The 25,830-nt window shown below is 46.1% G+C and overlaps 1 protein-coding gene across 4 annotated transcripts in view; it reads left to right on the top strand.

The window, feature by feature from the left end:
* The window catches only part of MAST2 (microtubule associated serine/threonine kinase 2), a 1,587,681-nt gene that overhangs the window by 1,345,644 nt on the left and 216,207 nt on the right, over positions 1–25,830 (top strand). For all 4 annotated transcript variants that reach the window (XM_078671709.1, XM_078671708.1, XM_078671710.1 and 1 more), the window contains one exon: positions 24,074–24,149. In XM_078671709.1, the coding sequence (XP_078527835.1) occupies positions 24,074–24,149 (76 nt within the window). The remainder of the gene's footprint in view (positions 1–24,073; positions 24,150–25,830) is intronic.

The following is a 25,830-nucleotide window of genomic DNA, read 5'->3' as shown; positions in this document are numbered from 1 at the left end:
AACGTAGTCTTTTCCCACCCTTGGAAGAAGGCTTCAGTGGCCTGGAGGAAGGGTCTTCTTCTGAGCCACACGCATTGGGCGCCTGAGGTACATGTGTAGAGGTGCTCAGCCCCACAGTGACGCAGGAATGGTCAGTGCTTCCCAGATGTGGACCGATCTTGGCCTATCCAGGAAATTCAAAGCCAGTGTTTAACGCCTAGAGCAGTAAACCCATAGCCCCCAAGCAGTGGGCACCATAGATGCAATGTCGGACATTGTACTGAAGTGTGTCCTCCAAAAAAGGATTGTTACGACAAAGTACAGCTGGCGTAGATGGGCAGCACCACCATGCTGACCACCTCTTGGAAGAACCATGAGTTACGACGTCAAAGGTCTGTTAATCAGAGTTCAATACATGACGTGTGTTGAGGATTATGTGACCAATGTTATGGCCATAAACTTCATAATGTGTGCTCAATCTGCGGAATATACAGGTTTGACTTTTGGATCTGCTTATTGCGCTTGTTTTGTTGTGGTTGAGACGGGCAGAATGAAGATGCTTTTTGTCCAAAAAAGATTCAGTATTGCTCCCTCACTTCAATAGGTGCATAGTTTGAGAATGAGAGCACGTGTGACACTAGAGCCTGTGTCCGGTTTCTCCTTGCGGCCCTGCTCAAACACAAGAGCTCCTTCAGTCAAACTTAGTTTCCCTACACCAGACCCTTCTCCACACATCTTTTTATTCTTTGGTTTTGCCTGTGTCTGCTATTGCAGTGCTGTGGCTCAGTTCCGCAAAACTCTTCAGGTTAATGTTTCCAACTTGGATATGTTGTTACAACGATATGTGTGCATGTATGTACCAAGGAGGGACTAACAAGCCTAATAACTCAGAAGCCAGCGTTTACGAAAGACAATGACACAGGCCAATAAAAAATATGGGCAGAGAGTGGGCGGGCTTCAAGCCCATACTCAAATACTGCATGCCTCATTCAGCTCATGCGCTGCCCAGGCTCGACCTAAAAATAAACTGTTGTTGTGGTCATCTCTAAATTAGCCAGACAGCGCCACTTTGTGGCAAACTGTCACAAGTGCTGGTGTTGACAATTAGGTGCTGTTGGAGAAAACCGGAAATCACTGGCTCAAATTAAGCATTGGTTGCTGATTGCTAGTGATGCAGGACAGGTTAAAAAGAACGGGGCTTATTCGCTACACTGGATTGACCCTTTAAATATGAAAATTATTTTAGAGAATGTTACTCATGTTTTGTGAATGTCATGTTAAAACCTTTGGCTGGCATTCACATCTACTTTCCAGTGCTCAGTGGTCAACTGCTTTCTGCATAGAAGCGAATGGAGGATGTAAAGTTGTAGTGATTGACGAAAGGAGGTGAAGGTGGAGAAAGATTTTTGTGTTGCACACATTTGGCCGATCCTGTAGGGAAAAGACAATAATAGTTTGTGACGTCATGACTAATGAGAAGCTAGCCATGCAACATTCAGTTTAGATAAGAGCTCCACCACTGATGGGTCAAACCGTCAGACATTTTTGCAAAATTTTTCCAGGCTCTGACATCACTCGTAATTTGCAGCGCAAAAAGAAAATCAAATTGAATACATTTACTCTTGTGCATGCAGAGGCCCCATGTTAACACCACATGTTCTGCGCAAAATACAGATTGTTTTTTTTAGTTCAAGCTTTTTCTAGAGTCCGTTGTGTGCTTCTGAGTTGGTAGCTCCATTTTAGGCCGGTGTGTTGTCCATATATGGTTTTAGTGACTGGTCCCTGTTTCTGTAAATTACGGTACTGAGTAAGCACAAACCCATGCTGCCCCTCTAAGAGAGACAGACCCCCTAGGTTTTATTGTATCCCTACTACCTTTATGTGACTTGTGATTTTTAATAGATATTTGCAAAAGCAGCAGAACTAGAAACCGTTTCAAAATCAGGCCGCAAAGCTCGTAATGGGCCAAAAACGTCATCCCACCCAGGCGACACCAGCTACCCGTGGTTCATATATGCGTGCACCACACACAAGACCCTGAGTATGAAAAACACCTACCTGTTCCATGAGTTGTTTGTACACAGTCACAGGACGTTAGATACTTTCAAAGCCATGTAAATAACCTTCCTAAAGCACAAATTGCTTCAATACAAAGCGACGTGTGCAAGACGTTAGGGACCTACACCCATAGAGGCCGAACTCAATGCGCGTTGAAGAGCCCGAATTCCATAAGTATCTCAAAATGCACCTGTTAATATGGCCAAAACACCAGCCAATGCCCTAAGAAAAATCTGGGCCCATCCCAACATGGCGGATCGCTGAATTCTTGAACATTCATCCACTTGGGCTGCGGCCCCACAGCTTCAACAGGGCTGGATACAGCGCGAAGTAAACAAGCATTGGCATAGCCAATAGGTCTCGCCTTTGGGACCTTATAATTGTTTAGTTATCCAGCACAATATCCTTGTTTGCATGGCTAAACACTTATAAGGTCTCAAAGGGAGACCTATTGGCTATGCCAATGCTTATTTTGAATGAGTGGCTCGTGCAGGTATGCTACTGTGTGGTAGAGATGCGAGTGCTTTTACAGGAACCCCAGTGGCATTGCACCTCTTCAAAATGTATCTTGGGTCTGGTGTAATACTTCTAGGCCCTATTCCTGCACCCAATGCATCCTTAAATGTCCCATGTACAGCCAGGGTTGACCCTCCTATTACCCCTGCCCTCCAGTTACACTTTACCTGTCACAGGTAGTGGTGGTGGTGGACGTGGTGGTGGTAGTGGTGGACGTGGTGGTGGTGGACTTGGTGGTGGTAGTGGTGTGACGTGGTGGTGGGACGTGGTGATGGTGGACGTGGTGGTGGGACGTGGTGGTGGTGGACGTGGTGGTGGACGTGGTTGTGGTAGATGTGGTGGTGGATAAGGTGGTGGTGGTGGACATGGTTGACGCTGTGGTGGTGGCGGAAGTGGCGGGGACATGGTGGTGGTGGTGATGGCGGATGTGGTGGTGGAAAGAGTGGTGGAAAGAGTGGTGGATGTGGTGGTGGACGTGGTGGTGGTGGACGTGGATGTGGTGGTGGTATTGTGTCGTGCCTGCAGCGTTGGTTGGCAAGAGGCGATTCCCCAGGTGGTTGGCAAAAGGACTGCTGATGCGATAAGCGCATGCGCTAAGGCTGACACATGCACATAGGGATACTTGGCCGCATTTAGATCCTTCCCGCGGCTCTGTGAACGCTTCGCGTTCTTCCTCTTCCGGGGCTTGCTGATTTCGGTCGGGACACGGTGGTGGCGTTCAAGTGGGTTCGTCGGGATTACGGCGGGCGACGGTACGTTCTAGGTGCTTTCCTTAGGTACTGGGCGTCCCTTTATGTCTGTGTGAAGTCTCTGTCTTTAATATACGTTCCTTTGGTTTTCTTGATGACAAACATGGTATATGTTTGTCCCTTATTGCCTACGTTATAACTTCCCTTTCAGTATCTCTTGTGTATGTATGAACTTAAGGGTTCAGAACGGAAACTTGTACAGAAGTGCACGTCGCACGATGTGGTATTGAGTTCTATATTAGGAGTGGTCACTGTCGTTTCACATTCTACTTGAAGAGTCGGGTTGTAAATCTTCCTCTTAGCAACGTCGCTTGTTGCTCTGTTTATGATTTATTGGATTTATTGGGATCAGGCTTCTGCCAGGATATTTGTCCCTGCTGAAAGTCACAGAGCTGGGATACATTAACTCAGAGTTAGTACCAGAGTATGCAAGGGTATTTGTTCCTGTGAAGACTTACAGGACCAAAGAATATATACGAGGTTCCAGATACTTTGTATTCATACAAGAAGAAAGAATCCTCTATGCACTATAACTAAAGACAGTGATCCCAGACCAAGACATTCCGGTTCCTGGACTATTTCACACGTATCTTCAGAAAAGAAGAAGACTTTATTTTATTACCCTCCTTTCCTTGTTTTGTTCCCCTGTTTCCCCTTTTGGGCATCATCATGTGCTTTCAGGTGTGTTACTAATTCCTGGCATATGGTGAACCTGGAAGGAGAAGTAGTGGGTCTGGCTTCAGCTCCGTGATACTCCTGAGGCAACTTCAAAAAGCACGACATATTGGTGGACATGGTATTGGTGGACGTGGTGGTGGTGAACGTGGTGGTGGTGGACGTGGTGGTGGTATTGGTGGACATGGTATTGGTGGACATGGTATTGGTGGACGTGGTGTGGGTGGACGTGGTGTGGGTGGACGTGGTGTGGGTGGACGTGGTGGTGTTGGACGTGGTGGTGTTGGACGTGGTGTGTTGGACGTGGTGGTGTTGGACGTGGTTGTGGTGGTGGACGTGGTGGTGGACGTGATGGTGATGGTGGACATGGTGGTGGTGGACATGGTGGTGGTGGTGGTGGTGGTGGTGGACGTGGTGGTGGACGTGATGTTGGTGGACGTGATGTTGGTGGACATGGTGGTGGTGGTGGACATGGTGGTGGACGTGGTGGTGGTGGACGTGGTGTTGGTGGACGTGGTGGTGGTGGACGTGGTGGTGTTGGTGGATGTGGTGGTGTTGGTGGACGTGGTGGTGGTGGAGGACGTGGTGGTGGACGTGGTGGTGGTGGACATGGTGGTGGACGTGGTGGTGGTGGACATGGTGGTGGACGTGGTGGTGGTGGACATGGTGGTGGACGTGGTGGTGGTGGACATGGTGGTGGACGTGGTGGTGGTGGACATGGTGGTGGACGTTGTGGTGGTGGACATGGTGGTGGTGGTGGACGTGGTATTGGTGGATGTGGTATTGGACATGGTGGTGGTGGTGGACGTGGTGCTGGTGGACGTGGTGCTGGTGGACGTGGTGCTGGTGGACGTGGTGCTGGTGGACGTGGTGCTGGTGGATGTGGTGCTGGTGGACGTGGTGGTGGTGGTGGGCGTGGACGTGGTGGTGGACGTGGTGGTGGTGGACGTGGAATTGGTGGACGTGGAATTGGTGGACGTGGTGGTGGTGGAATTGGTGTTGGTGGTGGACGTGGTGGTGGATGACTATTGGGTAGGAGGGTGCTGGCAGAATGTGGAAGGAGAGGAGGATCTCGAAGGGGGCACATGGGAGAGCAGAAAGAGGCCGAATATTAGAAAGAAACAAGTGCTGAAGAAAAGAAAAGCGGTGGACGTGGTGGTGGTGGTGGATGGGATGTTGGTGGACGTGATGGTGGACGTGGGGGTGGTGGACGTGATGTTGGTGGACGTGATGTTGGTGGACGTGATGTTGGTGGACGTGATGTTGGTGGACGTGATGTTGGGGGACGTGGTGCTGGTGGACGTGGTGCTGGTGGACGTGGTGCTGGTGGACGTGGTGCTGGTGGACGTGGTGCTGGTGGACGTGGTGCTGGTGGACGTGGTGCTGGTGGACGTGGTGCTGGTGGACGTGGTGCTGGTGGTGGTGGTCGTGGTGGTCGTGGTGTTGGTGGACGTGGTGTTGGTGGACGTGGTGGTGGTGGACGTGGTGGACGTGGTGGTGGTGGAATTGGTGTTGGTGGTGGACATGGTGGTGGATGACTATTGGGTAGGAGGGTGCTGGCAGAATGTGGAAGGAGAGGAGGATCTCGAAGGGGGCACATGGGAGAGCAGAAAGAGGCCGAATATTAGAAACAAACAAGTGCTGAAGAAAAGAAAAGCGGTGGACGTGGTGGTGGTGGTGGACGGGATGTTGGTGGACGTGATGGTGGACGTGGGGGTGGTGGACGTGATGTTGGTGGACGTGATGTTGGTGGACGAGATGTTGGGGGACGTGATGTTGGTGGACGTGGTGCTGGTGGACGTGGTGCTGGTGGACGTGGTGCTGGTGGACGTGGTGCTGGTGGACGTGGTGCTGGTGGACGTGGTGCTGGTGGACGTGGTGGTTGTGGTGCTGGTGGTGGTGGTCGTGGTGTTGGTGGACGTGGTGTTGGTGTTGGTGGACGTGGTGGTGGTGGTGTTGGTGGACGTGGTGGTGGTGGTGTTGGTGGACGTGGTGGTGGTGGTGTTGGTGGACGTGGTGGTGTTGGTGGTGGAGGACGTGGTGGAGTGTTAGACCTGGCACCTTGGCGTGAGTTTCCCTTCTACTTTTTGCTGATGTGCCTCAGATGTTTTTGCTGGTGTCCGCTGCTCAGTGCACTGCGCCACGGCCAATCCGTGCCGCAGTGCAATTGCTCCCAATGTAAAATGTAACTGTGATTGATGTCCATGATTGGTTCATTGGATTTACTGCCAGTCCCCAGTAAAGTGCACCAGGAGTGCCAGGGCTTGTAAATGCCAATACTGCTAGTGGGCCTGCAGCGCTGGTTACGCCACCCACAGAAGCAGCCTTGTAAAATGTGTCTAGGGTCTGCCAGTGCAGAACCTGTGTGCAGTCTGGTACTGTCATGCTGGCTGGGCAAGTGCACACACTTGCCAGCCTCTAAACCTTCCCTTTGCTTCATATTAGTCACCCCTTTGGTAGGCCCAAGGCCAGGGTGCCTTGTAAGTGTAAGGTAGGACATGCTCTGATGTATGTGGTATGTCCTAATAGTGAATTACAGCCAAATTCGTTTTTCACTATTGTAAGGCTACCTGTTCTCTTAGGCCAAGAAGGGCTGCTGGAATTATTACACTCTATAATCCCAGCAGGCTCAGGGAACATGGTAGAAAGTCAAGTTTAGTATGCCTGAACTCAGAATAATAAAATACTTCTTTTAGTAAAGTTTATTTTAATATCCTGTGTTTGCAAATGCTACTTTTAGAAAGCTAGCATTTGCTTGCCTAACCATTTCAGCCCGCCTCTGCTAGGATGTGTATGTGGCTGTCTGGGATATGTGAGTGACAGGGCTGGGGGATGACAGGTGGGGAATGCAAGGATTACACCTTACTGGGAGGTGGGAGTGCCCCTGGACTCTGAATAGGGCTGTGCTCTGCCACCACAATGTTGGCTCCACCTCCTGGAGAGCGATTGATGACTCAGCCCGACACCTGGCCCAGGAAGGGAGAAGCACTGTCAACAAAGTCATCCTGGCTGCCCCTGTCCACAGAATGCTGCCTCCACCTCCTGTGGAGCGTCTGATGTGCCTGCCCCTCACACTGAAAGGAGAGCCCAGAGTACACCCACAAAGTGCTCAGAGACTGAAAGAAGTTATGCAGAGGCCCCCCTGGCCTGTTAGAACAAAGAAAATGCTGTATAAAAGTAGAAGCCCTGCTCCTTGTAAATCAGAATCCTGTTTCCCACAAAGAACCTCTGCCCAACTAGAAGGAGAAGAAGACGCTGGAAGGACTGGCCTGCTGCTTGCCTTGCTGAGGAAGGAGAGGAAAAGACTTGCTGAAAAGACTTTGTAAACTTGTGCTAGAAACTTTCTCCAAGGGCTTGACTGAGCTTGCCCCCTGACCTGAGCCACAGGATCATCTGGCTCAACCTGCTCCCTGCACGTCTGCAGGTCACAGTGAGGATCTCTGTTACGCCGGAACCGTGACCCTGGTGCCCCAGCCCCTCCTCGAGGCCGTGACCAACTGTGTTTCCCCGTCCCCGCCGAGGGAGAGCCCCGCTCCGCCGAGCCGCTCCCCCCGCTGAGGGAAATCGCCGTGTCACCTCGCCATCGGAGGCTCGCTGCCGTGACCTGGGTGCCCCCCAGCCCCTCCTCGAGGCCGTGATCAACTGAGTTTCCCCGTCCCCGCCGAGGGAGAGCCCCGCTCCGCCGAGCCGCTCTCCCCCCGCTGAGGGAAATCGCCGTATCACCTCGCCATCGGAGGCTCGCTGGTGTGCCCCCACGCTCCCGCCTGAAATCCCCACCGGACCCCAAAGACGCAGAGAACAGATCCACCGAAGCCCGGACTCCTTGGGGGCCAGCCTCGCTCTGACCGGGAGCCTGTGTGCGCCTCGCATCTGCCTTCGCTGGGATCAACGCCAAGAACCGAGTCGCACTGCCCCTGCGCGACTCAGCCTAAGAAGAGTCTCAAGGTACGTCTCTGACTACACCCGGGCTAGGGGCCCGCAACGCTTTCTTTCCCCTTCTGGATCTATGCGCTACATATTGCTTGTGTGAGCGCTACGCTTTGCCCCGCTCATCCGCTTCGTACGCCTCGTGGGGCCCTGGGGAGCGCTGAACTTCTCCTGATCGGCTGTTGAATAAGCCTCGCCATGCCGCCCGAGCGGTACGCCTCGCACTGCCATAGATTACCAGCGCGGCGTACGCTCCCCTCGGGTCTCCATTCCAACCGCACCGCGAGATGCGTGAGTCGCGGTAGGGCAAACCAGGAACCTCCCGCTACGGAGCACCGTAGAGCGCAGAAAATGTACGGGTTGAGCCCACCTTACCCCAAAAGAACAGAGACACGGGATTTGGTGGTCTTAGAAGGTAAATACCCAGAGAACTGTGTACCAGTACAAGAGACTGAGAAGGCACATTTGAAAAGAACAGAGAACACTTGCCTATTTACAACATTGTGGCTTAGAAAACCGTTATTTATAGTCTTGTGATAAATAGTTACCTGAAGACATTATATTTTTACATAAAGAAGAAGGTACACTGTTTTGGACATCATTGCCACATTCAAGCCCTTAACGGAGGAAACCAGCGATAGTAAGGAGTCAGAGCGGCTCACCTCGCCTTATTTTGTCTTCGCCCGGCATCCAACCACTTCTCGGCGCACCCGCTCCGCGGGTGCCCCTTCGCCTGCCAGAGGAAGGAGACACATCAGCAGCTGCGTGTGTGGAGCGTAGAGGCAGTAAGGAGGTAAGCGGCTTGGGCGTATGGCTGCAGCGGGGCTGCGAGCGTGCAGGGACTTCAATTCCCAGAAGTCCCTGCTAGACCGACGGAGAGCTTCCGGTCCGCTCTCCCTGCTGGCCCGCCCCCCGCCCTCCTGAGGCCTCACAACACCAGCCCACTCCCGCAGCGCGGGACGCAGCCCGGGCTAAGACTGGCAAAGACAGGGCCGTTTTAGGCCGTTAGAGACCGATTGAGACCGGACCGGGCCACCCCCCTTGGTTTTATCCTCTTGAGTCTCAGTAGCATACCAGCGCTATTTTAAGTATTTTTTATATCTTTTCTTCCTTCCTTCCCCATAATGTCCTCACGTGAAACTAGGAGTAAGGCCACAAAGATTCCCAAAAAAGCCACAGGCACACTAGACGACTTTATCACCAGGACCAGCCTCTCAATTGACAATGAAATTACAAAACTTCAGCATAGAGTATCAACTGAACTTGAATGCGCCAGGAGACTCTCTACTGAACTTGCGCTTAGGAAAAAATCTTCTCTAGGCAGTATTGCTACATCTAAAACTCCTGAGCGCATTTCTGGCCCAAAACCAATCATAGTCTTAGCCGAGGTGCACTCGGTAGTAGAGGAATTAATTCCTCCCACTAACCCGGAGCCCCATGGGCCTCTAGCTAGGGCTGAGCCAGGAACCCCATCTCAGCTGACACCCTCAAAGGAGACTGTTGAAGTCCTCCCAGATGGGGTGTCCTGTAATTCATTAGCAGAGACGATTCCAACTGCATGTCCTATACCTACCAGCCAGTTGCCAGTCGAAACAGAGTCTTCTAAAAACAATTCATCAGCCAAAGCTCCACTAAAGCACAAAAGAAAGCGTAAGCATCTCACCGCTTTTGCTAGGAAAAAAACAAAAATTATTCTTAGTCATAATATTAAGGGTGGGACTCCGAATACGCCTGCCGTAATATCTGAGAGCTCTGCACATGATCCAGCACTAGCTAACACTGACATTACTAACATCAGTATAGATGAGCACATTTCGCTGGATAAATCTGATCACTCAGGTAGTGAAGGACAGAGAGCCCCTTGCGTCATGGTAGAACCAGATGGTGGAAGAGAGGAATTTTTAAAAATAGTATGGGAAACGCTCAAGAGATTACTTAAACCATTAGAAACCAGGTTAACTGGAATAGAGAATCAACTTCTAGAAGTTGAGAAAAGTGTTATCACTCTTTCCAGTATAAGTCTTAATTGTACTGAAGTACCTAGAATCACCCAGCAAGTTCCGGTCCTTGTCCCGACTATATCGAAAGACTCTCATACTAAGCCATTAGATGTGCAGCAAAAGAAGGTAGGGATAGTTAATAACACAAACATTACTCAATCAAGTAGTACTAAAAACCAACCAAATCCAACCCCTTTAACTTCCACGGCTACAGCTGTAAACATTACTAATAAATCGATTCAGAAAAACCAAGTACATACCAACTCTCCCTTACCACAAATTCCCTCTTCCTCTCACTCTTTCAATCAGAGCACATCCACGTTACACAAACCTCAACCTAACACTCCTACCTATCCCTACATTAGTGCTGCAGGCATTCAATCCATGCAGGACAAAAACTCTTCTAATGCCTCCCACAAACCAAACTACCAGTCCAACCATATTCGTAATAATTTTAGAGGAGGATACATAGATTTGCCACCAGACGCCAGTACATTTGTAGCTGTTCTCACAGGGGTGCCAGAACTGGACAGTCAATACGAAGAAAACTTCCAATCGCTAAAAAACAAAGTGATTTTTTGGCTAAATAAATATAAACCTATTCCTAACCATCTGAAAAGTAAGATCCTCATGGTTAGGAGGGTACCATGGGTAGGGCCAACTGCAAAAACAATCACGGGCGATTGCATTGTCATATCCTTTGAGGAACCCCAGAGTGCTGAACAAATCTGCAATTGGAAATCGTACGGTATGAATCCCCCCATTGAAGCCAGACCCCCATCATTCTTCTATCCTCCACCAAGACAAATCCATCACGGCCCCAACTGGAATCCTGCTAAGCAGTATTCAGATACTGCCCCAAACTTGGTTAGGTATGGAGATTATAATACGTGGTCTGGTGTTCCTAACTTGGTTGGACATGGTGATTACAACATGTGGTCTGGCATTCCTACCTTCAACAGATTCAGCTGCTTAGATGCTGTGGACTGACTTGCCACCATGCCTGACTGCATCCACGAATTATACGATGGCTTCTGTAACTTGGGCAAAGGCTACCACAAACCTAAATACGCCGCACACTTCAACGATGATAAACAGCCTAAACAGCCAAAAAGGATCATGACGCACAAGCTTAATCCAGCTCCCCAGAAAAAGGGATCATTCTGTGGAGCTGGAAATATATGCTGTGGCACAGCTGAGGGTGGTCGGGATGAGAGTGCAACCCCTGCAGCCGGAGTAAAGATAAAGGTTGCAGAGAAAGATATAACATCACTGCAAGTAGGCACTATGCGCAATCTGTGCACAGTGATCCCCCCCCCGGCCACTCCGAATACTGACCCTTGCTTACTTATCTTATCATGGAACATTGCAGGTGTTTATAAGAACTTAAAAGACCCTGAGTGGGCAAATTACATTGATACCTGTGACATTTGCCTACTACAAGAAACTTGGGCCTTAGAAGTTCCACACCGGGTAGGCTACAAAACCTTCGGCACTAAGGCAGTTCAGTCTAACCGAGGAAGACCATCAGGGGGTTTACTAATCTGGCTAAAAATCACCTTAGCCATTCAGGTTGAAACTGTGGACACAGGTTCCCCGGATATTCTAGCCTTAAGGGCAACTCCATCGTGTGGCAATGAATGGTTTATTGTTAACATTTATAATAGACCAGCCAGTCACTCGAAGGTATCATCAACAATTGAGGCCCTGGAGCACCTGCTTAAAAACGTAATTGGAGACACCCCGGTCATTCTAGGAGGAGACTTAAATTGCAACTTTGAACCTGTTTTGGGCTTCTCTGAAGTGTTCGAAGATGAGGACTCAGCCTATAACATCCCCCAGCTTGAGACCACCAAATTTGTTAAATATACGACATTGGCCAGCCAACTTTTAAGACTTGCTGCAGATCACGGCCTCAGAGCGGGCAATGGCCGACTCCCATCTGACCTGCAAAAACATCCAACCTTCTCTAAAGCTAACAGCAATTTAGACTTTGTACTTGTTTCTCTCAGTATATGGCATTTTTTGATAGATCTGAAAGTAGCAAGTAGGGGGGAAAGTGATCACTACCCTTTGGAACTTTACATCAACAAGAGCATGGTTAGTGATATCACTTTATCTACAATTGAATCCACCGAAGTCACCTTATGTGAGGATGTCCACATAAGTAATAACAGGCGTGCAGTGAGATGGCCACGTGTTCTGGCAGATGGTAAAGCCTTAGCACTGGTTTACTCCCTTTTTGAACAAACATTTGCACATGTAGCTGACTATGCCTTCCTACCGGAACACTTTGAACATTTTATTGATATACACAAAAACTTCTTTTCGGAACTAAAAATGCTCTTATCGAAAATGCCGAAAAAGAAGCAGCAAAATCAAAGAGTGGCAAATCATGGAAAGTTATGGTATGACCACGTGTGTAGAACTGCCAAATCAAACCTACTGTTTGCTATTAAAAACAAGTCCAAAGAAGATGTAAAAGCTGCAAGGGCAGAATATAAACGCACGTTGGAAACATCCAAAAAACTCTGGGAGGAATCAATTTGGGCCGACATGTTATCTGCCGCAAAAACTAATGACAATATTGGCTTCTGGAGACTAGTAGCCAACGGTGGTCACGCTGGGAGAATCGTGAAGGACGTATTCCTGGATGAGATGACCTGGGTATCCCATTTTACAAATCTTTACAAACAATACGACAGCGATAGCCAATGGAGCCTAAGGTCCCCGGCGCCTATTGAACCGCTTAATTTCACTCTGGAGGAGACAGTAAGGGCGATAAATGATCTTAAAAACTCTAAAGCCCCCGGTCCGGACAGAATACCGGGGGATCTTTATAAACATGAACCTGAAGTTTGGGCCCCCTATCTGAATTGTCTGTTTAATGCCCTATCTTCAAATTGCAACTTTCCTGAGAGCTGGCGGGCAGCAGAGGTTGTGCTAATATTTAAAAAGGGGGATAGAATGATACCCTCCAACTATAGGCCAATCAGCTTGATGGACACACTTCAAAAACTATATGCCAAACATCTTCTATTCAGAATTAATGATTGGCTTGAAGCCACCAACATAATTTCCAAATTCCAGGCTGGCTTTCGGAGTAAGATAAGCACAACAGATCAAATCTTTCGTTTTTGTTGCCTGATTTGGAAATATGTCCAGCTGAAAAGAGGTCATTTGTATGTAGCCTTCGTTGATCTGAGGGCTGCATTTGATTTAGTCCCACGTAGCCTACTTTGGAAAACACTGCAAGACCTTGGGTTACCGGGATGCCTCCTCGCTCAAATAGTTGAGCTACATGCAGATAACTTTGCAAACATCAGGTGGGGCCCAAATGGTGAGCTAACTCGCAATATTCCCATTGAACGTGGGGTTCGCCAGGGGTGTGTCCTGGCCCCTACCTTATTTTCCTTGTTTATAAACGATGTTCCTGACTACTTAAATGCTTGTGTCAATGATTCTCCGCAGCTGAATGGTATAAGGGTGCCTGCGCTGCTCTTTGCAGATGATACTATACTTATATCCCAAACAAAAAAGGGTCTCCAGGTACTCCTTAACTCATTCAGTTGCTATTGCCAGACAAAGGGCTTGGAAATTAATGCAAATAAAACGAAATGCATGTTAATAAATCCCAGTATGCCAAATAGAGGGTCTTTGACCTTAAACAGCCAAAAATTAGATACTGTGGATAACTTTTCCTATCTGGGTGTTGTACTCGACTCTAAACAAAGCTGGAAACCCCAAATTGAGAAAAGTAAAATAACTTATGCCCAAAATGTCAAACCAATCATAAGCAAATTGAATTCCAGTACAAGCAAGAGTGTTACCCCGGTTTTAGAACTTTTTAAATTTAAAATACAATCTGCTGTACTATATGGAGCAGAAATATGGGGCCCTTGGGCAAAGAATAGTTTCCACGTTCTGGACAACAAATTCATGCGTACTTCCGTTAGGGTACCAAGTAGTACACCACTTTTACTACTCCAACTTGACTTGAACTTTAGGAGAACAGATCATCTAACTATGTTAAGGCCATTACTATTTTGGGTTAGGCTTTGGACTACACCCGAACTGATAGATTATAGACATGGCCTGCAAGAATTGATGATGCTTGATTCTTTTAACTCCCTGCACTGGCTAGTGCATATTAAAAAATGGCTTCTACTTTTGGACCTACGTTCTATGTGGGAGACTCCAGATAAAATGCCTACCTTTTCCAAAATGGTAGTTAAGCGAGCATTCTGGAATCATATAAGTAGGAAACTAGTGGATGGAATTAGTGTTGGTTCTGCAGTCCAGGCTTTTTTGTTATTTAAAGATGAACTTTACTTCGAACCATTCCTGGACGAGATAGAGCCACCTATTGCAAAAACTCTTTTTCTAAAGTTTAGATATGGGACACTTATGTTGAATTACAATACAGAAAGATGGGCACAAAAAAAACTGGGGGCCTTGCCTGTTAAAACCAATGGCTGTCCTATGTGCCAAACTGACTGTCTCGAGAATGAGGTCCACATGCTCTTTGTTTGTAGCGCATACGCAAAACCGAGAAAGAAATGGTTGAAACCGATGTGTAACCTCCTAGGGACTAGGTCCTGTTCGATAGCTTTCAGGATCATGAAAAGTAATACAACCCAGTTCATTGTATTCAGCATAAGTAAATTTCTACACTCTGTTTTTATAATCCGAAAGAAACAAGGATATTGTCTCTGAGTTGGGAAAGCGTGTATGTCTATTCAACTAATGAAGTTGTGACACCTTTTAACTAATTTGCTTTTACATCCTTGAAATGAAATATAATGTATGATTGTCCTTGTAAAAATGAATGAACTGTGCAAACTATTCCATGTCCGTATAACATTTTTTTCCCTTTTATAAGAATATATTGTTATATTTATGGTGATTTTTTATGTATGTACATGACTTTTATGGCCAAAACGGCCGAAATAAAGTTAATAATAATAATAAAGAAGAAGTATTTTTATATATCTACAGCCTGGTGTCCATTTGTGGGGAGATTGGTATATTTACTGTGTGTGTTAGTACAAAAGCTTAACTCAATAACGCCTGAAGAATAGCCTTGGCTGCTCATGCCACGCACCTAGAGGGTGAATAAGGGTAATTCTAAGGGGTCATCCTCCGCCCTGACTTGGAGGAGAGGGTCCCTGCTTGTCACAAGTGAATACTTGCGCCAACCAGAGACCCTCAATTCTAACATGGAGGACGTGGTGGTGGTGGACGTGGTGGTGGTGGACGTGGTGGTGGTGGTGGTGGACGTGGTGCTGGTGGACGTGGTGCTGGTGGACGTGGTGCTGGTGGATGTGGTGGTGGACGTGGTGGAGGTGGTGTTGGTGGACATGGTGGAGGTGGTGTTGGTGGACATGGTGGTGGACAATGGTGGTGGTGGACGTGGTATTGGTGGCCGTGGTGGTGGTGGACGTGGTGGTGGACGACTATTGGGTAGGAGGGTGCTGGCAGAATGTGGAAGGAGAGGAGGATCTCGAAGGGGGCACATTGGAGAGCAGAAAGAGGCCGAATATTAGAAACAAACAAGCGCTGAAGAAAAGAAAAGCGCCCGGGGGCCATTGTTCACTATTCGGCTTAGCAAGTGCAGCTGTTGCGCTGGTTTAATAAACCTTAAAAAGCAGTGACGGGTGGAAGTGCTTCACGACGTAAACAGGCGGTCTTCACTTTTCAAGCACTCGCGCTTGTGGCAGCATCCACCTTGCGGAGCGAGCAGCGGCCATATGTTTGTAATTAAGGTGGCGGCGCCGCTGCTCGCTCCCGCATGTGGATGCCACCACAAGCACGAGTACGAGTGCTTGAAAAGTGAAGACCGACGGTTAAAGGCCCTCCTAGAGGTAGCGCATGCGCGCTGCCTAGGCGAGACCTAATAAATGACGTGTTCGGATTTTTCGGCTCTCCATCTATTGCATCAGATGTAAATCTATATTACATCTCGCCTGGCATCCTCAGCCCGCCAGAGGGGGTTTTCTGAAAGGTGTGGGGAGGGGGGCTCTCAAACAAAGGATCCGCGGGGAGCTCGTCACGCTACGCGAGGCTCCAAGCAAACTAAATGTGCAATTAATTCATCTCGGAATGACCTCACCCTGCCCGCCCGAGGGGGTGCTTAGCGCCGAGTGAGTCAGAGGGCAGCTTAGCGTCCTTGCATCAGATACCGCCGCAATGAGCTAAGCTGAGATCAGTCCGGGTGGAAAGCCCCATCCTCCGCGCCGGAAGCGGCACGCCTCCCATCTGATACCGAATAAGGACTCTTTTTGATGATGTTGTCTACATTTTATTTCGAGAATAAATACCAGCGTTTACTAAAACATTTCAATACAATTTTTTTGAGAGTTTTCTAATGTCAGGTTTTGAGTTAAATGATTCCTCTTTATTTTTTTAGCTGATGATTGTTTGATCAAATTTACTTTCGAAGGAGATAATTTATGTGCATTTAAAAGCCAATGTAGCAGTTTTATGTGGTCAATAAAATGTGTAGTGACATATAACAAAAAACGAGTTATTTTACTTTCTATTCACTTTCCTCCATACCTTTCCTTATCTTTCAGGTTATTTTCTAACCTTACCTGAAACCAAATACTGATCCTTAACAAATGAATTGATTTCACCATATGAAGAACAGCTCTTCTCAGACACATGCCTTTTATTCCTCTTTTTTTACGTTCTTTTATTAAGTTTATGAAGGTGCAAAGCCATCACAGAGTAACAGAATTACAGCAACTATGTTCCCCATATACAAGGTACAGGTATGCAAGTAGTCCATCAACATTAAGCAACTGACCAGAATCTCATTGAGCCATATGTGAATAAAACCTTATTAATAACACCAACACGTCTTTTTTAAAAACCCGGTTTGCAGAAATTCATTTTTGGTTGTGTTTGGCAGAGAAAAGCTTAGTAAATCATTGAAAAAGAGCACAGAGCAGATCATTTAAGAAAAAATAAATTGCCATCTATTGCACAAAATAAGTTTTAAAAGGATGTGTAATCCTGGTTTCTTAGTGTGTGCTTCCATTTACTAGGTGAGTGAATCCTGAGAAAAGTAAGAAATGTAATTAATAAACTCCAAAGCAGCTTGTTTCTTCTCTTACAGAGCTGTACAACTTCGGTGCAGGCGTCTCTATGCTGAACATTCAGGATGTTCAGCTAAGATACATTTTATGTAATCCATTTATATGGAATTTATTTACATAAGCATTTGTTATCCTGAAAAATGTACATCAATCCGGCCCTCCTTTCGAAAGATTGACACCCCTATATGCTGTAATACTGAAAATCACATAGAACCCCTTTTGCCCCTAGCAGGGAATTGAATAGCCTGGTAATTCTGATAAAACAGTGCTCAAAGGACAGTTCTTGCATAGCTCTGCTGGAAATAAAATTAGTCACCCCCATAAAGCCTTTGAGAGGTTCTTTAGTGTAACAGGTTAACACCTGGTGCTGTACTCTGATTAATGGAGGTCACTCTACCAGTGTGGATGCTGGTGGTGGCTCTCTTACCTTAAGAAGTCACTCTCCTCAAGGTAGGCAAAGATTCCATCTATAGGAGTGGGGATACATGTGTTATTTTTTTTTCCTCTGATGTTCAAAAATACAGATTTACGTATTGATGAATGAAACACGTCAAAGTAATTCGTTGAAAAAAATATATGTCTCATTAGCAAAGAAAAACATTTGAAAGAAATTATTTCAAGATTTACTCCTTTTTCTTCCTCCACATTTTGAAGTCATACTTTTCGGGAACTTACTTCTACCCTTTGTGTGGGAATTTCCCTTTTATGGGTCTTGTCTCCTCATAAGTCATTCTCCATTCTGTAGCTAGCATTTCTCATGCTCCCACTGGTCACTGTCTTTTGTTTTTATTTTAATTTATTTTTTTAATTAAATATTCTTGTGTCTTTTCTGGTCAGTCCATAAAATGAGAGTGGCACAAAACAGTTACAAAATCCAAATCTGTACAATGTACAGTTTTTTATCTTGCCTTTCTCGAAAGATGTAATTATATGAGTCCATTTTATTTATTTTGTTTAATTGATGTAGTTTTTTTAATGATAAAATGCCTACTTAAAAATGTCCTTCCTTTAACGGAATTCGAATTCTTGTCCCTTTGTTGTTGCATTTCTTTTGTATGATTTTTTATCCACATGATTACCTTTCTGATTTTTTTTTTTTCTACCATCATAAGTTTTTAGGTATCTCCTACAGACCGCTCAGGCTAGGCTGTCTGTTGACGAAGACCTTTTATCCTCAGTACAGTGTACTGAGCGCACTTTGGGCCGTCCCGTTGCTTATTAATGGTTGTCTTACTTATCAACTTCATTTGCTTGCTTCTTATTATTTACCTTCTTGTGTTTGTCCCACCAATTGAGCATTTCTTCTTTACTATCATTTTCACTGCTGTTGGGATGCTCGCTTCTCGCTGTTGTTTTTCCTGCCCTTCTCTTCCTACTTTGTGAGTTTTTAAAAATTATTTATTTTGATTTGTGAGGACCCGGCAGATGCAGACTGCTGCCAGGGCACTCACTCATCACCATTGCTCCTCCATCCCTTGTGCAGTGATCATTTTTTGGTTTGATGTATTTATTTTATTTTGCGAGGGCCCAGGAGCAGCTCCTTCATTTTGCGCTCCTGCACTTGCTTCCTATGAAATAAAATTGTTGCAAGATGCCTGTTTTACAACTTGGAACAGTATGTGAAGCTTACAGAGAAAGCCAAATGTTGTGTACGTAGTGACGTTCCAACACATGCACCGCACCACCACCTCTCTTTTTTGTCACAGAGAAAATATTGCAAGACTTCCACAGGTCATGTTTGCTAATGCTTTAATAGCAAGCATGGGCCAAACGTTTGCCTTCCTGTTTCAGGCACGACCTACTGACTGTGCTTATGCTTCTGTTTTTTATGTTCCATAATCATATAATTATGCTCTAAATTGTCTCACTTTTTGCCTGCTGCTTATGGGGCCTAGTTCGACACTGCTTTCCAACAGAATCTGATACCACAGAGAATTCACTTATCTGAAATAACGTGTTTTATCTTAAGTTCTGCTTTAATTTCCACACAAAATAAACTCTTAAGGAGAAGAGCTTTAGCTTGTCCTTGAAATAGGTGAATTTGTGTTGGTGTTCTTAACTTGAACTCGTCACTGTGATGAGGCCCCTGCAATTATGCATTAGAAGAGAACCATGTTACGTGGCAGGATTGACTAAATTATGCAACACGAAAAGACAATTTATGTAGCAAAATGCAGCGCATTTTGTGATAGTATGTATTGCCTCATTATTTTGTATTTTTAACACTATCTGGGAAGGGTTTTACCACATTAATACCAGTTTGACACCCAAATAAAGCAATTAGTAGCAGGAAGGTTACCAGTCAACCTTTGTGAAGGGCCCCCCACTGTGCCGCAACAGTTGTCACTGCACTTTTAGTAACTTTTGATCTGTTTGAGGTCGTTTTTTAGGTCTCGCCTAGACGAAAGCAAAAGCGAAGCTTTTGCTGCCTAGGGCGAGACAGCTTATGTTATCACTTTTGGGGGAATGTGGACAGCAGACTGACACGCGCTTCTCCTGCCAGAGATTTGACCTCGTGGGCGCGCTTTGGCGCCTTGGCTGCGTGTTGCGCTTTCATGCCTGTGTAACGTGCGCGTGTCAGTTTCGCTTCAACAACGCGGAAAAGGCTTGTTGTTTTCTATGCGCACGCGCGCTCAACTCTGAATGTCCGTAACGCGTACACATTTCACGGTGCCGACAATGCACCCAGCCAAGCTCTCACTCACCAGCTCGGTGTGCAGGTTCCTTGGCCGTCTCTTGGCATGTCGCAGGGGTCTCCTCAGTACTCGGGAGCCCCGTGTTGCCTCTGGTGCCATACAGTCTGCCCTCGCTCTTCGCACGGTCCCTCCGATGGGGCCGGGACTTCAGCATGGAGCCTGCAGGGTTCCGGACGTCCTCCCCGGCGGTTCCTTCCTGTTTTTTTAGCATGCCCCGCCCACGTCCAAACAAAGGCTGCCTGACTTCCGGAGTGCGCCCAGCGATGTCACTTCAGTTCTTCAGCTTGTGGTATAAAGCACTCATAATTATAATCTAGTTATGCAATCTTGTTTTTTTATTGCCTGCGTAGCAGACACGGAAGGCGTGCGCTATTTGCAGCCCAGACTGACCGGAGAAAGCCAGCAGCCGGCAATGCAGGATGGATGCGTTCCAGCTGGACTGCCGTTCTGCCGCGAGCCCCAGCATGGCCCTATCCGCCCTCCACCCCCCCTTCTTTTTTGGAGCCAGCCTGCAGATGCGGAGTGAGCTCCTGGAGTCTGCAACCTTAGGGCTGCACGCTTCCGTCCTACATTTGGACCCCCTCGCATCACCGCTTTGTGGTACAGGCTCTGCGGTGGACACGCCGCATCGGATGCCTCTTCCCTCTTTTGCCTGCTCCAAAACGTCATGTTAAAAAATACATTTTAAAAAACCCACACCAGCAAAACACAGCAGTGGAACGGCATTCTGCTCCACAGGACCATACGCACATTCCTAGTGTGCTTGATATGTCCCCTTCCCATGGCAGCTCAGGTTTGATTTGGCCTCGCCGTGGGCAGTGTAGCCGGAGCTGCATAGGCAGCATGAGATCAAAGCGGGGCTCTAGGGCTCTCGTGACTCAGAGGCTCGTGGCGCTCGCTGTCTAGGAAAACGCTTTTTGAGATTTGGGTAATCACGATATTCCTTTGAAATCCGAGGAAGCACGTGATGGCCGCTATTTTAAACAAATGTGCTGCTATAAAATAAATTGTTGCCTCTGGTGGTTTTTTATTTTACTACTGTGTGATATTAGTTGTGTGCACCATGGTTCAGGCACGCAGATGTCTCTTGCTGCATAAGTTGTGCACTGCACCGGAACCACGGCTTTAGCTGCCCTCATAGTCTCGCATTTCCACCGGGATGTTAGGGCAGGCAGTTTTGCAAGAGGCATGCGGATACAGAACATTCGCTGACACCGTGTCCACAGGAGCAGTATGGGCATTCATTGGCTCTGTCTGATCTGGGGCTTAAAGGGTAAAGCGCTTTAGGGATGCTGGTGGTGTAGGGGTACAGCATTACATGGCCATATGCTTTAGAACTGTCCCTGATAACGTGAAACAGGTGCCGGTTGTAGAAGCTCAACATGACATCATGGCAGAGAACTTCGGCACAGGAGGAGGCTACAGAGGCTCGGCGTTGCACCGAGTGCCATGGGACAAGGGCGAGACTGCACAGACTCCTCTTTTCCCAGTTAAATGGGTAGAAAGCTTTATCTGTGCATGCAAGCTGCTAGGGGAGTACTTCGGTGCTTAATTTGTGAAATAGTAAGTGCCGGGCCCAGACCTTTTTGCTCGGATGCAGCTACCAGCGATGCAGACAGTTGTGGTGCCGAAAATCAAAACTGCATAGTCATGATTTACCCTCATGCATATTGAATCCATCACCAGGCACTACATGCCCCTTAAACCCACTCCTGCACGTTCTTTTTCGCCCCTACTTTCTCCCTTTGTCACACTTTTTCAATCTTTCTTTTCCTCCACCTTTCCCCCTTTTGTTTTTTTCTCTCTGATGAAGAAATATATGTACCTGTGCCCAAACATAATTGTTACATGGGCAACAAGCAGGCGCGCTACATGTATAAAACTAGAACCACCATAGCTGCCAAGGTTTCAGATTGCTTATGGTGACATTTTCATAATTTCAGTGTACTCTTGAGTAACAATCCAATGTCTTAGTGACACTTTCTCGTGAGCAAAACCAAGCAATGAAGACGAGGAAAACATATAAGCCCTCAGGAGAGTAAGGATGAAACACACATAGGTCACAGCCAGGCTGTATTATTTCAAAAAGACTTCAGCTTTCTCAACCCTATAAAAACTCTATAAAAATCATTAGCTGAGCAGTCTGCCCCGGTCCGGCGCATTGCATTCTACCTGCCCAGCCCCGCAGCTGGCACCAGATTACACCAGGAACAAGCCAATGCAATAGGTCTCGCATTTTCAAAATTTTGACCTTTTGGTATTGTGAATTACAATGTCTTTTATCATTGCATGTTTTTTAAACACATAAATAAAGTGCTTTCCCATTTACAATGCCAATAGCTCAAAATCTCGCAAATGCGAGACCTATTGCATTGCAAATGCTTGTTTGTTACAATTTACAGGTTATACAGCAGTTGATGGATTATGTGGCAATGCGGTGAGTCCATAACTATTTGGAAATATCAGGGCCGGAAAATAGAATAATTCCAGTGGTTTGGACTATAATTAGCAAATTCACTTTGTTGTCTGACGTCAGCAGTTTTCTTAAATTCTAATCTTGGCAAGGCAAACTCAATCTTCCAAGCTCCATAAATCAAGTACAATTAAATTGATTAACAGCAACATGTTACTTACATTGTTTAGAAACTTTAGGAGTGCAGTGTGAAGAATTATAGAAAAAATGAAATTAATATTTGAACGCTGGATCAGCTGACCGTGTAACAGACATCGGAGCAAGCAAGCTCAGGTAAAGGAGTAAGTAATAGCAGTAGTTGATGAAACTTGTACTTGGGAAGTTCCTGAAGTGGTGAAGAGTTACACCTTATACACTTGCAGTAGTGAGACACTTCTGCCACTCACAACTAAAGTCCCTTCACATAGAGGTCTGCCAGTAGGAAATCCTTTCCGAGGCTCATGAGCAGCGGGAAAGGAAGCGAGTGAATGGGTTGCGGCAATGAACTCACATACCTAATGTTTGCACTTCCGACAAATATTAAGTGATAATCCAGACTACCAAACTCATGTACAATTAAACCCCACTACCGTAACTTGAAGGAATGCCTGACTTCCCATATAGGAGCTGTTCCCAGAGGTATATTGGTCCAAGCTGCTGCCCGTCCATAAAACAGATGATATTGTTTTCCCATAAACCATCTGAAAACGGGTGGATGTTAGTGTGTATGCAGGCAGTGGGTTTACTTTAGGCTTCGTCTACATACATTGGTTAAACTTGATTCTTCTCACACAAAAATTGTCACTTTAAAAAAATATATTTTTCTTCATATTATCACATTATGCAAATTGAAAACCTGCAATGTTAATGCTATCTTTCCAGCAAATTTGTTTTAAAGTTCTCAGTCTCTGTGTGTAAAATTGGAAGGGTTGGAGATTTGACCTCTCCCGAATGAGATTACTTTAATGCTCCAGCTATGAGATCCGATGTTATCAATTAAACCAATAATATTAAAGCCTAGTGTGTTCTCAGATTGGCAAACACTTGAGAGAGTCTTCTAAACTGTACGCCTTTCTTACGTATTCTATTTAGATATGCTAAATGCCTAACTGGATGTACTGGGTCTGCAATTGAGGCAGTGTTTGTAAGTGTAAAGTGGTGTTCTGTGGGTTCGCCGTGTTCTTCCATCTGTTTCCTTGTGCCTCTCTGGTCCTAGTTTTGTGGTTTTCAGTATTTGGCGTGCATATCCCATTGTTCGGAAAACAGGTCTGGCAGTCGCACAATGTTATTTGTGTACAATTCCCTTCTCCACACCCACCCTCAAGCCTTGTATGGGCAGATACTTATTCTGATCTGGATTCTCACGCTGCCACATCATCATGGTGGTCCAGGGATCTCTAGTGTTTACCAAGATGGCCGCCCATGGATTCATGGTCCACTTGATTTCAGTTAAAGAAAGCTGATCCTGACTACATACAACTGCAGACACTTGGATCTTTATTGGTGGTGGACCACAAGCCTTTTTGTAAAAATGTTTGTATACCAGACTCTAAGGAAATTCAAACTTTTTCATAATTTCAAATCTAGTTCAAATCCTACATAGACTTAGAGCAAAATAGAAAATAACACAGACACCTACTGTCTAGTCAGCAAATGACTACTTCTCACTGTATATTGATAACTACATTTAATTGCATACACTTATTTTCTTAATTATTTTAATCACTTTGCTGTACTAAGCAGCTTGGACTGCTATGAAGGACTCCAGTGCTTCCCCCGGTTTCATGTGATGACCTGACAAGCTTTCCTAGAGTTGGTTGCTCCGATGATTGTGATAGAAAGAACTCGGTCTGTTCCACACGCAAGTAGTAGGAGAAGGTTCTGTTAAAGTTTCTCATGTTTTCATTCATTTGTTTTCCAGTCCTGGACGGTCGCCCATTTCCTACGACGGGGAGATCGTGATGATGAACCATGTGTACAAAGAAAGGTTCCCCAAGGTAAGCTCATGCTTTTTTTCTGCGCAGGCGCAATACATTTCGGGAGGGCCTGTAACAGAAATCCTTTTTCTCAGGGCAGCCTGTCAGCAGTTTTCTTTTATACTGTAGAAGAAAAAAAACACTTTGCTCGGGTAATACCAGAATACAAATGTATTAAGACGCATCGAAATAGTGTGTTAATCGATGGAGGATATCAGCTACCAGACTCCGCCTGAGAGTGAAAACACAGACAGTATATCTACAAATCCTCCACGTAAGAGGAGGCCTATACATACATCATGGTTTACAGCTTATAGGCTGTGTGACATAATTTAAACAAAGCTTACTGCAATTAAAAACTGTCCTACCTTCCCGAAAGCAGATAGTAAGTGCAATGATTAACAGTTCAGCCTTGTTCAGTGAAGTGTGGTAAGCAAAGAGCAGGGACAGCAAATGTCTCACAGCAGAAACTGCTCCTTCACCTCCTTCCAGGGTCGACAAGGATGAAAGGTGACCTGCACTGATATTACTGATGTTGAAGAGAGGAGCACTGATCAGCAGGCCATCTGCTAACACAGGCATTTTATTTTTGTTTTCCCATCGTGGACACTGTCATATTTTTCATTTATCTTCCACAGTACCCAGCTGTTGTATTGGCTGCGCATCCTGCAAAGTACCAGCATGAATCCCTTTCTTTTATGAAAAATGCATACATTTGTTCATGGAATTTCAAAAACGTTGTGATCTTTCCCCCCCAATAACTGTAAACCACCAGAGGCATTTAAAAATAGAAAGAACTAGATCTTAAATGAGAACAAGAGAGAAAGCTTACATTTGAAAAATGTGTTAATTCATTGCACATTGATCCACTCATTCAAACTGTTCGGTCCCTTTCTGAAATAAAAGACAAGACATAGATGGTACGTGTGGTAGCCATGTAGATAGATTGTGAGTAGAGCTGAGCACCCCGTGGAATAGTTGATGTTCTTCTTCTAGCTAGACATCTGTTCTAAGACACGCTCTTGTCTCGAGTAACTCTGTGATACTCACACAGAATAAGAAAGTACCACTCTGGGCAATGCTCAACTACAAATTAAAAGTTCTTGTTAAATAAATAAAAAGTGAGCTCGCAAGATGAGTCAGATCTGAATGCTCTGGATCTGGCAAACACAATATGGAGCACAAATGACCTGGTCATCTGCCTGTTTCTGTTCTCTTCACTGCACCCTCATGTACCCTCATACTATTTCAAACTTCTTAAGTAATCTTTAACATGTTTTATACCCACCACAGATGCTTCTTGTTAACATGTGTTGTGCCAGCTTTGAGTCTTCATTGTGGCGATGCGTTGTCTACATGGCACATTTCAATATGTTCTGCACCCCCATCAAGTCCACTGTTAACATTGTTAACTTGATTCTTTCTCGTCATCTTCCATTGAACGCACCTTTATTCCTTCTCAGTGACATTCAATATATCCAGCTTAAGTCCTCATTCCTCCTCCTCGTCATTCATTGTGCTCAGCTTTAATCCTCCTTGTCAGTATAAATTGCACCCACCTTTATTCCTCCTTGCTGACATTCATTGTAACCCCCTTGATTTCTTTGTCGACATTCACTGCACTAACCTCAATGCCTGCCCTGGCCGCGGCGCCACACATCTCAGGGAGAGGTGTGGCGCCGCGGCCAGGGCGACTGACGCT

Source organism: Lissotriton helveticus, chromosome 1_2 (genome assembly GCF_964261635.1).
Source record: "Lissotriton helveticus chromosome 1_2, aLisHel1.1, whole genome shotgun sequence".
NCBI lineage: Eukaryota > Metazoa > Chordata > Amphibia > Caudata > Salamandridae > Lissotriton > Lissotriton helveticus.
Note: the sequence above shows the minus strand (reverse complement) of the source record. Positions and strands in the feature narration are given on the sequence as shown.